The 15,436-nt window shown below is 37.7% G+C and overlaps 1 protein-coding gene across 1 annotated transcript in view; it reads right to left on the bottom strand.

Moving 5' to 3' along the window:
- Positions 1-9,026, bottom strand: part of FGF12 (fibroblast growth factor 12) — a 558,339-nt gene extending 549,313 nt beyond the window's left edge. Inside the window, exons 1-2 of the mRNA XM_080652333.1 lie at positions 8,867-9,026; positions 8,575-8,717 (exon numbers count right to left, since the gene is read on the bottom strand). Of these exons, the coding sequence (XP_080508459.1) occupies positions 8,575-8,587 (13 nt within the window). The 5' untranslated portion in view covers positions 8,588-8,717; positions 8,867-9,026. The remainder of the gene's footprint in view (positions 1-8,574; positions 8,718-8,866) is intronic.
- Positions 9,027-15,436: the final 6,410 nt, after the last annotated feature.

Below are 15,436 nucleotides of genomic sequence, written 5' to 3'. Positions count from 1 at the left end.
AATCTTGGCACTAATCTACCCTTGTTTCATAGGTGAAGAAACAAGGACAGAGAAAGGAAGTGACCAACTCAATGTCACACAATGAAGTGGATCAGGAAGTAGGATTCAAATCCAAGTCTCCAGCCTCCTAAGCCAGGCCACGGCAGCCACCCACTGACTGGTTCAGACATAGTTGGGCCTCTATTGTGGTCACAATTATGCAATCTATAGACAGCCAAGTAGCAATTTCCCAGCAGTCTTAATGCTTTCTCACTTGAAATCAAATTAATTGTTCAACCCAGTTCAATTGCTCAACCCAGTTATAGAACCAACAACTTCAGTCACACAACTCACAGCATTAAACAGCTAGTTCAAATCTACAGTGGGTCCTAAAAAATTAATGTGGCCATTATGGCCACCCTGACTTATTTTCTATGGATATTAAATATAAAGAGGAACAAGTAAAGAAAAAATACAAACAAGCTAAATAAGCAGTTTCTTTACTAAGAAACTAGAAATGAATAAGCAAATAGAGCTAAAGAATGGCTTAGGACACTGAACTCCGGAGAGGAGAAGGAAGAGATTTTTCCCCAGGTTCCACCATCAAACGGAGGGACTAGAACATGAACCCAGGTTCTCCAGTGTATAGTCTAATGTCAGTTTTATTTCATCAGAACATGCACATGTTTTCTGTGCCTCTGAGTCACCCCAGTATACAATCTCATAGTCCCACCAGTATGCACAGCCCAGTTTGAAAAGCTTGGCCTTAGAGACTAACACATAGCAGACACTCAGTAAATGCTGCTTATTAAATAAAGCAATCAATCATCTTGCTCTATAATTGCTTTGGTTGTCTCCTTTGCCTTAGTATTATTGAGGGTTTTGCTATATTTGCATTATCAGTTTGCTTTTCATGCTGATGTTGATGCAAAGTCCATAAGTAAAAAGTACCTGTGCCATTTCATTTTAAATTATTTGAAGGCTTGCAAATACAGTGACATTTACATGATAACCTTTCTTTTGATATATAGCACATATTTCTCCTCTAAGTTCCAGAAGAGAGAAAGAAGTAAACCAAATTCAATTTTAGATTGTGTTGAAAATATTTTGAAATGAAAGAAAAGCCTTTGGAGAAAACTGCTTAAATAATCTAATTTTAAACTATGCAGATTCTAACAATTAGAATGATTATGTAATAAATCTTGTGTAATTCTTTTATTTGTAGAGGCTCTAAGCCCAATTTAGTACGTGAATGAGACTAAGGGCATAAACATTCTGACATTTTTTTTTGTTTCAATCAGAAACATATCTAGATGATCAGTTTCCAAAAAGCTGAAAAGGCATTTCCTAATTTGCCTTGTGTTGAGGTTTGCTCACCCTGTTTGAATGTTAGCAGTGTTTGAGGAAAACCTAATTGTTTCACATGGGTGACAAGTGTAGGAATGAATGGGATGGGGAGAGATGGACACTTGGCAGATTGGCCTTGCTGCTTCTTCCTGCCTGCTGGATAAACGAATGTATTTGGTCATCTTCTGAATGGCCTCTGAAAGTCTCTGGATTTTTTTTTCCTGCACTCTAGTCCCTTTGGGCTGCTTCTCAGGCTAATGGCCAGTCCACAAGGAGAAGAGAAACGAAAACCTAAACACAGAGCATCAACTTCCCTTTATTTCTTTCACAGTTTAAAGCCCCTCTTTCAATGACCTGTCCGCTCTGAATCACTGGTGGGAGGGTTTGTTTCAGGTAAAATGCAAGACAGAATATGTGCTAAAGAAAGACAGTGTCTGTGGAGGGACAACAGGTGTCCTTTGGGGCTTCTGCCAAGGCACCATCCATCCAATGCATCACAGCCCAAAATACCATGGTCTGCCTGGGTGGGAATCCTACATTCCAGAGACAAGGAGAAAGAGACTGTTTCAAAAACTAACTGAAGAGGAGAGCAAACTAAAATTAGAACTATAGACAGATCCTGGAAAAACCCCACTGTGCTCTGCCTGCAAGGATGCTAACAAGGAGATGAGGATGAAGACGATGGGAAACAATGTGTCCTGTCATCTTAGCCTCAGACGCTCTCCATGTCTATGTTCCATCCCAAGCCTGGAGTACAGAAATTAGGTTTCTCTTCTACAGGTACACTTTCTTAACACTAAAGAGGGTGACAATAAAAGTCAAGGCCCAAGCAGTAGGAGTCCTGTAGTGTTCCTGATAAGGGACGCAGGTACATGTTATAGTTTCACAGTAACCACCCTGTATCTCATTTATTGATTCATAATTGAAGGTGTACATCTTAATCACCTGAGGTGCTTCTTAAATATGTAAGCCCCATGTATCCTGGGGTACCCAGTGATTCTGCCATGCACCCCTGATTGAGAATCTGTTTGTGGCCATATTTTACATATCTATGTTTTAAACCCATAGAAGACATATAATACTTGACCCAATATATCTCCACCTTCAACCCCATAAGATGTTATATAACTGCCTCAAACTAAGCCTGAGCAACATAGAAATAAATTTAGATATTCTAGGAGTAACTGTAAAATATATAAAATAAGTGCAAAAGAAGTCCCTCTTTGTACATGGAAGCCTTTGTGGAAATCAGTGGAGATAATGTTGAGTGTCTATGTGGGATGCTTGCTGCTAAAACTACAAAGGTGGCAAAGGACCAATTTCTCCCCTCTAGGACCTCACAGTCTAGTGAAAAGACAAACACAGCTAATAATGATGAAAGACTGATTCTAAAGAACTCTAAATGCTTTATTGGTATGAGTTTAAGTTCATACTCATATTATGGTATGGGGCTTGAGCTGGGTGCAATAATTCTTATTTTACAGAGAAACTAAGTTAAGATGTGTTGCCTAAGTCACTTAGTCTTTCTGAGCCTCTGTTTTGTTATCTATAAAATGAAGTTAAAATGTCTAATCACAGAATTTTAAAGGAGATGACAATAAAAGATACAAAATGTCTCATCAATGTTGTTTATGGCTGTTAATACATGAAAAATCACAAATCCATTCGTGATCACACAACACTAGAAGGGTTAGTACTTCAGAAGCTTAAAGGCGGAAAAAAATAGGGATAACAGAACGATAGGAGATAACTAACTGGCCACCTCTAGACTCATTACTAATGCTAATGAGCCTCATAATGGCCACCTAAGTCACACAATGGGTTACTAGCTAGGTATCTAGTCAGTTGGAACAGCTTTTAGAGTGGATACTTAGCTTGAGTTTAAATGTTCTCCCACACAACAATTTTGTTTAAAGAAACCAAAGGGGGAACAAAAGATAGGCATTATTGCTATCGAATGTTAAGTGCCTCTCTGGTGGTCATTAATTACTGGGTGATTTTATATTCTAGACTGCTAGGTAACCTACTCTAATTCTAAAAGATAAATGACATACAATGTTAGAAATGCATAAGCGATACACAATGTTAGAAATCCACAGCCTCTTTGTGTATCTCTAGAATGTGAGCTCCTGGAGGGCGAGCCAATGCACTATTTATATCTCTGTCACCTGAATTTAATAATGTGCCCAAAGCAATGTGGCATCTCAGTAAATATACTAAATCAAACAAAATGAATTTCTTCTAATAGTTAAGAATCCTGAGACTCAGACTGGAAAACTATATCTAATGATGTAATAAAAGTAACACTGAAGTAAGAACGGATCTCTTCTATCCAAAGCCTATTCTATTACATTATGTTTTTTTACATTTTATTTTACTTATCCCACCACCATGGCCTCGGTGTTTTAGTTATTGTTGTTTTTAATCACAAAGGAGCTTTTCTTAAAATCACTTCCCAGTTCTCTAAATGAGTTACTACATGGACATTTTCTTTCTCTCCTGTAGGGTGAAACAGTTTGTTTTCTGAGACATGACTGTTCTATACATTAAATGCATTAGTTCACGGGTCTGATTGGACTTTAATGGATGGTGTGAAACCCAGAACAGAGTTGAATATTCATTGGGAACCTATATACAGGTCTCTATAGAGAAAGCAGATCAAGTTACTGACTTCTATGTTCTGAAATCAAATTGATGTTTCTGTCGCCCTCTGGTAGCCAAACATATTTTGCCTCTCCTAACTTACAATCTCCTGGTGCACAAACATGGCATGTTAATGTAATCAAGGCTATGCAGTTCAACATACATAATCTGAGTCCCTCAAGTACACATTTGCATAGGTAAATAGAAATGTTTTATATGAGGCAGGCTCCTGGATAGCTGCAGGTACGTTACACAAGAAGGACAGTCTATTAATGGGGATATGAGAGTGAGATCTTTAAGATCAGAGATTGCTTCTTAGTACATTGGGAATATAGAAGGTGCTCAATAAACATTTGTTTAAATAAAGAGCATAAAATTACAATGCAGATTGTAAAAAAAAATGCAGTACATAAGGGACAAATTAGATATGGGGCGGTCAGGGGAGATTTTATGGAACAAGGGCCATAGCAAATGAATCTCAAAAGAGTTGAACAGACACATGGCAATGGGAAAAGGGTAAAGCTATATTCACTCTGTTAAGATGTACCCTGAGTTAAAAAGTCTAATATCACACTATCATGGATCTATATCAGGGCATTGTCAGGAGCTCAGAATAGACCTAGAAAATAAGTGTTTAAAGATAACCAGGGTTGAAAGTAAATGGCTTGAGGAAGAGCAGAGAGGGGATATTTAAAAGTGAGTTTGGCCTGGCTGGCATGGCTCAGTGGTTGAGCATTGACCTATGAACCAGGAAGTCACAGCTCATTTCCCAGTCAGGGCATATGCCTGGGTTGTGGGTTTGATCCCCAGTGTGGGGCGTGTAGGAGGCAGCCAATCAATGATTCTCTCTCATCATTGCTGTTTCTATCTCTTCCTCTTTCTTCCTCTCTGAAATCAATAAAAATATATTTTTAAGTGAGTTTGTTTTCTGATCTAACCATGACGCAGGCAATTTATTTTCCTTTCATTTCCATTCTGTCCAAAAGCAACAAGAAGACCTATATCATGATTACATATCCAGGAGCTTCCATATTGATTAGTGAGATCATATCAAATCTTCTCTACTGAGGGGCCTGAAATGATGTCATTCTCAGATATAATCAATTCCACAAGATCTAGACCAGTGCTTCTTAAACTTTCATGTGTATATAAGTGACCAGCAGACCTTGATGAGCTGCACATTTGATTCATAAAATCTAGGGTGGTTCCTGAGAGTCTGCATTTCTAACAAGTTCCCAAGTAATGTTAATGGGCTTTAATGCTGCTGTTAATGTGGTCTGTGGACCACACCTTGAGTAGCAAGGGTCTAGACCAATGGGTAACTCTAGCTATCCATTAGCATCGATTGGGAAGCTTTTTCAAAATACCTGTGTCCAGGTTCCACTCCAGGACCAATTAAACCAGAATGTCTAGAGATGTGGCCTAAGCATTCTTATGCTTTAAAAACTCTACAGGTGTTCCTAATGTGCCAGCTGATGTTGAAAACATAGCTAGACAAAGATAGATGTAACACAGTTGTCAGGAGAAGAGGAAAATAGAGAAGAGAGGGGGAGAGAGCAAGAGAGAAATGATGGATGATAGATAGATAGATAGATAGATAGATAGATAGATAGATAGACAGACAAATATCTTTCCTCACTCTAAATCAGTGCTTCTCAAACTACCTGGGGATTTTGTTAAAGTAAGTTTCTGATTCAATTGTCCTGGAGTAAAGAAAATACTCTGCAGTTGAAAAAAAAGCTAGTTTTCAAACCACATTTTGATTATCAAGAGACTAAATCAGTGGTTCCCAAACATCACTGCATCTGGGATCATTTAAAACTACCTATATCTGTCTTCCACCCTAATATTCTGATGTAATTGGAATGGGGTGCAACCTAGGCACGAGGATGACCACAAAGTATGCCAGATGATTCTGCTGTGCAGTGAAGTTTGTGAGCCATTGCAAGGCACAAATTCTGTCAAAGCTGTTCTGACTGTGCACCAACCAACCCAAACCTTTGAAGCTATATTAATTACCCTGGCATGAAGATCACTGAAATTAGATGGCGACTTGATTGCTAGGGCAACTGATTTATTTTCCTCTCTTCTTTTCCCTGGATGACAGGAAGTGATGTAAAGAAGTAAGGAAAGAAACAAAAGAAAATTGATCTTAGTTGTAAGTAACTGACGTTCAACTTGCTAGAAACTCTGGACAAGTGCTCAAAGAAAGATTTTCAAATGCTAGAGGTAATGTGAAGGTTGTCAAATGCAAGTGACAGGAGTCAATAATAATTGAGCCATTAGATTTTTTCTGAGATAAAGAACTCTTGAACCCGAAACTTAATCATGCCATAATACTCTGCTAATCTATATTAAGAGAGCTTCCAGTAGAAAAAAATAATTATATGTACTTACATTTCAGAATGTCTTCCTAGAAATAGATTTGAATCTGTTGGGGAAAGAAGTTTGTACATGGCAGCATAAACTATTAAGGATGGACCAATTTGAATGGAACACACACCTCTTAATGTACTAATAAAAAAATTTAAGTTAGCTACAATGTTTAGCTATTCCAATTGCATCAAAAATAAAGCCAATATGTAAAAAATTTATCCATTCTTAATGTGGTCACTACCTAGTTAATTCCTTTGTAAAGGAAACCCAAGTGCTAACACGCATAAAAACATTTATTATGTGTTTTGCGTGAGGAAATTATGGTACCTCTGCAGAATAACCACAATATTGGCTTGGGGCAAAATTCTTCATTGCCTTTTGGTCAATGCTGTGATTCATGCCTGTATCACTGTTATCTGAAGAGCTATAGAAGTTCTGGCCTGATTCTTCACAGATTCTTTCTCCTTTCAAAACTCCCAAGACAGGCAGAATATCTAGAACTCTACTACTGTCAATTTGAGATATAAACCACCTGGAATTTTGAGTGACATGTAATATATTTTATGAGCAAGGAAGGAAAATAAAAAAATTATTGCTAAGAGATGCATCGTAATTATGATGGACCAGGAATAAGTATATAAATTGGAAGCCAAATATTACCAAGGATCATTGTCAAAAAACAAACATTAAGACAAGTTAATAACCAAATAGCAGGTGTCATTTAAGCACACAAAAAAAATCTATTTCATAGTAAAATAATACTCTGTCTGTCATTAACTTTATGTTCCAGAAATACTTAATCAACTGGAATATTACAGACTTCTATGAATTAATACTGGTTTCTCATTTTAAAATGGATTCTATAATAGAGTTAATAAATATATGCCTCATTATACTTATATTTGTATATGTAGATATATAAGTATTTGGATTTTCTCATATATGTACATCACTGTTAGTCATTGAAGTGCCCATCGGCGAATCACAACAATAATTTTTCTAAACTAAAAATTGCCAGCTAGTCTGAATTCATGTTGATTCAGTTCTTTTCATATTGTAAATACTTACCTAGGTTCAAATACTTAACTCTGTTAATTAAATACTTAAAATACTTTCTTGAACATAGGCCTGCTATCATTCAACATGCTAGTTTTATTAATCAGCCCAGAAATAGGAAATCCACCACCATCCCCTGATCCTGAGCACATTAGCACAATGACTGACATTCCTGGTTTAAAAATAAAACCTTGTCTCAAATATAGCTTCTCCAGTGCTTGGTAATGAATATAGTTTCATAAAAGTTGACATCATTTCTTCTGATTTCACTGGAATCAAGTACATCCAATATTCCTACTGGGTATCTGACCACATCACTCAAGGCTATTGCAATCTGGTGAGTGTTTGAAGAAGGAGGAAGAGGAGGAGAAAGAAGAGACTTGCATAGATGGGGTTAAACCCAAACCATATCCATCTCCCAGTTGTAATAGCCATTTTGTTTTTGTGTATTAAATATGCCATCAGAAGTTGGTTTTTATAGTCCCTTTCCCAGTTAGTATGTGCACATCATACAGAATTGCTTAGGAGGAGAATATTAAGACATACATGTCCACAACTAGTAAATTCATCGTGTTTGGGAGCCAAGCAGTACTCCCAGCACACTGTTCTTCTTAGAGGTCAGTTCTAATGCACACTGTTTCAAATAGAACCAATTTATCTGCTGATATATATTGAAAATGCAGTAGGATGTGGTCATACACACCCAAAAATACCATCTTCCTGGGGTGGGGGTGGAGAAATCCAAACATTTTTATAGCAATGCATTATTGAATATCAGATACAAACATGCCTGTCAGCAATACTAAAGCAGATTAATTATATTTATTCGAGCTCATCGATTCCAGAGAAAAGAAATTTCTTTACCAACACGTCTCTCCTCTTCTCCCACCAGCTAAAGATGCTCCCCACCCCCACCCCAAAAGAATAAATAATAACAACTCGTCACACTTCACTAAGCAACTGACGGAGTATTAAGCACTGTCTTCTGAGCTGTGGGAATTAAAAAGAAGTGGCCCTCCTGCCAGGATTCCCCGGTGCTGCAACGGACATAGCATCTCCTCCTATCGACCTAGTACGATGCTCGCTCCCCAAGCACTGCAGTCCCCTCGCTGAGGACTGCCTTGGCCACACGCACATGCAGCGGGAAGTCCCCTGAAAGGGACAGAAACATACCTTTGCTCTCCATTTCGGTCCCCTTTGAGTGCTGGGAAGTTCAATGGAAGTTGGCCTGAAGACGTGGGCCCGCTTCAGATTCCCAAACCTGGGAAGCCAATCTGATGATTTCGCCTGTACTTCCTTCCTTTCCCTCAGGCTTCCTGAAAGATGGGATTTCTTAAACCTTGAAGCTGCAATCAGCCACCAAAGGACACTAAGCAGCAGCAGCAGATTGCCTCTATGAGGGATAGACTGCAACGCACATCTGGCATTGAAACGCATGCACGGTGCCCGCTCAGATGATTTTTACCTGGGTCTGGAAGCTGCAAGCAGGAGCTGTCCTCCGAGCTTGGTGCTGCAGGTGTAGTGACAGATCATCCCACTTTGCTTTCTGGATGTACGATTTGCATAGGCGCTGGCACGCATGCGCAGGGCATCCTCCCTCCCCTTTTCACCGCCTCCTGCTCCCCGCCCCCTTCGTTTCTCTCCCCAATACCTTCCCTAGTTATCCCCGCCGAATAGCTGAGGCTTTGGGCACAGGGAAGCAATGTAAAAAATAAAGGCCGGACTGGATTTTCCTTTGCAAACTAGAAATGGATTGGATTGGGATTGTGTCCTGGTTTCATATGATTTTTCCAGGATGGATTACAGAAACCTTAGAAGAGACTATGGTCCACGAGCTGGGTCTAGCTTTATTCAGAAGGCAGAAAGGAGGAAAGGAAGAGAAAGGGATTTAGGAATCCTATTTGAGGGGCATCATTTGGGTTTCTCTCCTTACTGCCTCAGTAACTTTCCAGGTGAACGCTTTCCCCCTGGAGGACCCGCTTCCCCCACTGGATTTATATTTCTCCTTACATTCCTGTTCTTGTTTTGTTTTTTCAGGGGGTGGGATGGGAGTAGCCCTGGAGCTAACAAAGGTTAGTATTCCCCCACTTCTTTGCTGCTCAGACTTGAATTTCCTTGCCTCCCTGAGATCCCCTTTGCCTCCATCCCAAAACGTCCATGAACAGGCACTGAGGCTTGGAAAGTTCTCCAAACAATGATACTGAGGATACTGGGGGGTGGAGGTGCTCTTTTTAGCTTTTTTCCAACAATCAACCAAGAAGTAGTCTCCAAAGGTGGGGAGGCACCTTATTGATATACTAAGTATTTTAAAACTGTACACATCATCATTTTATGAAGGTGCAGAGTAGGAGTGTTTTTCCTGTATAAGGCTATAGGAAAAGATGTAAAGCAAAAATTCCTGAAGTACCACTTTCATATCAGAGTATTTAAAAAGCCACACTATATTTAGTTTATCTGCAAAATGTGTAAGAGAAAATAAATGTGTGTTCACCAACTTTTCTTCTTTCAATCGTCTAAATTCTCATGAGAGAATATTCTCTCCTTGAGAATAATAATCTTATTCTCAGGCATAAAAACAAATCTAGAAAACTCTGTTGTCTGGAATGGCTAAGGAGAGAGATGTGCAGATTAATCACACCTCAGGTTCCACAAAGATCCCTCCATAGTAGACTTCTAATCCCAATTTTCAAAACATTGAAATACAATAAAATGTACTCCCAACAAGAAACCTGAGGCTGACTACAATTCAGTTTTCTCGTGATTCAGAAGGCATCCTGGGATTTTCCAATGTCTGAAGGCCTTGATTACAAATATTAATCCTGACACTTCAACCAGACTGGGACATTTATTAGTGGAGGGCTCCTGCTGATGAACTGCTGAGGTTCATTCAGCAAAGCCTACCTCCATGCAGCACTGAGGAATTAAAACACTGGAGTGTGGGATTACAGAGGCCATAACCTGAGGTCTGCTAACCTTTGGGCTCTCATACTGCATGCCAAAGTAAATATTTGGAAAAATCACAAAACTCAGGATTTCTTTAAATTTTGACAGGTTTAGAAAATAGGGTAAGAGTGAGAGTAACGTTGATCCTCAAGAAATAGTCTAGCCTGGCCAGTGTGGCTCAGTGGTTGAGCATAGACCTATGGACCAGGAGGTCACGGTTTGTTTTCCGGTCAGGGCACATGCCCAGGTTGTGGGCTCGATCCGCAGTGTGGGGCATACAGAAGGCAGCCGACCAATGATTCTTTCTCATCATTGATATTTTTGTCTCCCTGTTCCTGTCCCTTCCTCTCTGAAATAAATAAAATATATTTTTTAAAAAAATAAAATAAATAGTCTATTATTTCCTTAACTTGTTCTTAATGAAGTTCATCTGATACTTTTCTTCTCACTCTCACAATCTGGTAAAATATTAGATTAATATACATATATATGAAGACAGGTGGCTGAAGAGAAAGATGGTCAGAAAAAGAAAAAACAGAAACATGGATGGTTAGAAAGAAATATATACCCCAAAACACACATTAGAGAGATTCATCAACTAAGAGGTGAGGAAGAGGAGAACAGAGAAAAGGGGACTAGGTAGGTGACCGTTGGACTCAGAAAGGGGCAACTGACAAAAACTATCAGAGCAGAATGTGTGTAGATGTGTTAGGGACAGCATTATAGGTGGTTTTATGTTCTTACTTTTCCTTATCTTCTTTTCTACAGTGTGCAAATACTTCCTGTCTAAAAAAAAATAATTATATTAAAGCAACTACTTAGACTGATTTCTCAAAAAAAAAAAAAAATAACAATACCCTATTTTATCGGGATAAATATCTTCTGCTCCTAACACTGTACCCCATTATAAAAGGAGATACATTTAGAGCCCATCTACATAACCCTTAATATTTTACAGATGGAGAGGCAGAGAGGATATTGACTTGACATAAGTCACATAGTGGAGCAGAACCAGGTTCAGAACCTGAGGATCCTGCCTCACAGGCGGAGGTGATCCAGCTCCTCCTGGATGATTTCTTATGTAACCACCTCCCCATAGTCTACAGTGAACAAGAACAGGGAGAGCCTCCTAGTTTGTGAATTTTCATGATTTTTATTCATAATTTTTAAAACCCAGATGCTTTATTAAGTAGAAAATGAATCAAATTGTAATATAAAATCTGTGATCTGACTTTCAAGACCTTTCCATTGTCTAGTTCCAGACTATCTTTCAAGTCTTTTCCAAGCTTACTCCTAGACAATACTTGTCATTATCCTAAACAAAGCTCAAGATTTTCTTTTTCCACCTTTACTTACATAGTCATCCTTGGAATATTTTCACCTCTAACACAAATGTCTACATATCCAAATATTATATTTTATTCAAGATTCAACTAAAATTACAATCTAACTCCTATAGTCTTCCCTGATACTTTTAATCAGAAAATGTTCTTTATTAAAAATAACAATATTGCTATCTCTTTACCTCTCTTACATTACCTATTACTTTCTATTTTGTACTATAATTATCTATATGCATCTCTCTCCTGTTCTCCATCTTTACTAAAATTGGGTTCTGTATCCTATATCTTTGTAGTGGATAGAATGTCCTGAATATAGGAAACAATAAATATTTGATGTATCATAATATTTAGCATACGTGTTTTATGTAGATGACATGGACTATAGGTACTATAATAACAAGTAATGATGATAATAATATTTAGCTAGCACTACTAATAGCTATGTGCCAGGCACTATTATAAGGATTCCAAATGTTTTAATTAATTTTATTTTCATAAAATTCTATGAGGTTAGTACTATTATTATCTGTATTTTAAAGATGAGCAACCAGAGGCACAGAGGGGTTACATATTAATAAAATATGATCTCTGCCCTACAGAAGCATAAAAGCTTATTAAAGGTGATAGAAACATAAATAATATTAAAATATATAGTAAGGTATAATAAAGAAACCATCACAATTGGTGTGGGAGCACAGAAGAGGCTGGGCAGTGAGCCAGCCTGTAGGTTTTAAAAATTAGAGGCTGGAAGCCTTCAAAGTCTTCCCCCCCTTTGTTAAAAAAGATAGAGGTTTATTCCCCAACCACCTCCACCGCCAAAGTGGGAGAGGATTTAAGGGCTGAATTGCTTCATGAAAGTGTCAATAAGAAATCATTTGACCTAGTTATGATGAACTTGCTTGATGATTAACTTAAAATGGGAAAATAGACTAGTAGCCCATAACTTGTTATTTCAAAATGCCAAGATTAGTTAGGATTAGACTCCTTGTATTTTGGATGTCCCCTTTCACCATCAAAAACTGTCCTAGTTATAGCAATAAATTATATGGCCATATTATTTCTACTACACAGTTGAATGAGAGTAGCAACGCCAACACTGACACTCCAGCCTAATTCTGGTTAACCCATGTATTGATTGGCTATGTGTGCATATTCAGATTCTTTAGCTTTGGTTCCTACTGGAATGTACGAAAATAATATAAATAAGTGGGAATAATAAACAACAATGTGTTATATTATAATTAACAACTTAAAGAGTCTCAATAATATGTCAAATCAATTACAAGCCCATATTGTTGTGTTATTTTTTTTTCATATTCTCACTCTGTTTTTCCAGAAGTGACAAATATAAATTGAAAGGAATTTGTGACCTTTTCTTTGTGCCCAATTATTTTCTTACTGTTCATCTTGTATAATTGGATAATCTGTTGTAAAGAAAATAACAGTTGACTATTGAGAACTGCTTTTGGTGATGACAGTAAGATCAACTCACCACCACAAATGAGTATTCACTATAGGACAGAAGAAGTGATCAACTCACCGTCTCTACTGGGGTTGTCAGTTCCAAGCTATCACCAGAATGTAAGCTCCACAAAGACAAAAACTAGATCCATTTGTTCACTGTTGTCTTTCTGGCTTCTAGTGTGTGGAGCTTAGAAGGTTTTATTTAATACTTGATGAGTTTAATGAAATAAAGCTCTTTCTATGGCTGCAAAGCCAGTTTTTTTGTTTTTTTGTTTTTTTGTTTTTTTGGCAAGTGGGAGGCATCAATCAGCAATCCTGATGACATAAACAGGATTATAAATGACCTGCAAGAAACAGAAGATTATCAAGAGGAAGTTAACAAAAGTGTGTAGTGTTCGCTGTTGGCAAAACAAATTATCAGCTCTAGGTTCAAGTAACTCTCATGCAGAGTCCTACATGGACCATGCCTTCCCAAAGAGGCTAGGAGGTTGGATGAAATTAGTCATAAAAGAAGGAAGAATAAAGTAGATGACAAAATTTTCAAAGAAAAAAAGATGATGAGTCAACGTGGCAAAGCCATGTGAAAGTAACAATGCTGTGAAGATTAGGTAGTGTCTCTCAGAAAGCCAACTTATCTTTATTACATACTATGTGTGAGGTTTTTATTCTCTTTCTTGAGTGAAGGTAAAATAACAGTCTTCCTAAGAAGAAAATGGCAAGTAATAAAGTTTTAATAGAAATGATACAGGATGAAGGTAAGCAATGGATGTAAGGAACAGTCTGTAAAAGATGGGAAATGGCAAAAGAGGATGCAGGTCAATCTGGGAGTATTTTGCCAAAGAATCACCTGTCTACATCATTTAACAATAATTTCTCTGAAGGCTATTAGTAGTCTAAAGAGACTTGTAGAGTGGTGAGGCAGAGTAATGATGCATAGGTAAGGCATCTGGAGGCCAACTGACAAACATTTTGGACATTTCTTGTTAAGGACTTTGTTCACTTGACAATATTAGAGATTTATACATACACTCTCAACTGACAATTTCAAAGACCATCTGTTACACTGGCGTGATGCCTACTTAAAATGAGGTGTGCCAATCTCATTAATGTTTAGGTCCCGAGTAGATACAGGTTGAAATAATCATTTCAAACAGAATACAGGGGAAAGGAGGGGAACACTTTGCAACTAGTTGACCCTTCCCCTCTAGGGATAAGAAACAACATGACAAAATGATATGCAAAAGTAAATTCTCAAAGCTGCTTAGGATTATTATGAAGAACACCCAATCCTTGAGTTTTGTGATAAGAGTAGATTAAATATACATCGTTTTAGTCAAAAGATGCACCATTACAATGCTGCCTTGAAGGAATGTAAGACATTTGCAATAAAGCCATTTCCTCATACTCTACTCTCAACACCTCACATTTCAAACACATAGATGCTCAATATTTTTTCTGGGAAAAATAGCACATGAATAAGTAGTTCTAAAAGTCAATATTAATTCATTTAATAAATATTTACTGAAAACCTACATATGCCAGATATTATTCTAGGTGTTGGGGTATACCAGTAGTCTGTGGATTCACAGTGTTTACATTAAAGTTTCACAGCTGGAAGAAACTTCAAAAATCTTATAGTCCAAACATTATACAAAAGTGAAATTGAGTTGAGGCTCAGGGTGGGAAAAAACAGCTTTGCCCAAGTCAAGTGGCAAGTTACAAACACTATTATGAGCCAAGCCTGCTGATGCCCCCTTTCCCTCCAGCTTTCTCCATAATGGTATGCCCATTGTGCACTTCTTTGGTTGAGGACTTGTCCTGTTTGTATTACACTGACAACGGTTATTTCAGAACTCTATTCATTTCACTTAGTAAACACAACCATGAGTTTTCATTGGAGGACTGAAAAATGGTAACTACACTAAATGTGTTGCCAGCAATAAACAGCCACGACAATGTGTTCTACATGATGCCCAATTGATGTGGTGCAAGTGTATCATTTGTATGATGAATAGTAGCAAAGATTTCTTTCACTACCAGTGCTCTTACTTGGTGAAAATCTTTTTGTTTTACATTTACATTCAAATCTCTATTCACTTAGTGGCTGCAGCTACCCAGGCAAAGAAAAATGCAGAAATGAAGCAATTAACCATATTGCAGTGCCAAAAACTGTGCTATTAAAAGGGGAGGAAAAAATAATGAGTAATTTCGGCCAAATGAAATTAAATAACAGCAAAAGAATACAATAGTATAATGGATCCCACAGGTCTATTACCCAAGGGCAT

This window comes from Plecotus auritus, assembly GCF_963455305.1.
Source record: "Plecotus auritus genome assembly, chromosome: 2".
In the NCBI taxonomy this organism is placed as follows: domain Eukaryota; kingdom Metazoa; phylum Chordata; class Mammalia; order Chiroptera; family Vespertilionidae; genus Plecotus; species Plecotus auritus.
Note: the sequence above shows the minus strand (reverse complement) of the source record. Positions and strands in the feature narration are given on the sequence as shown.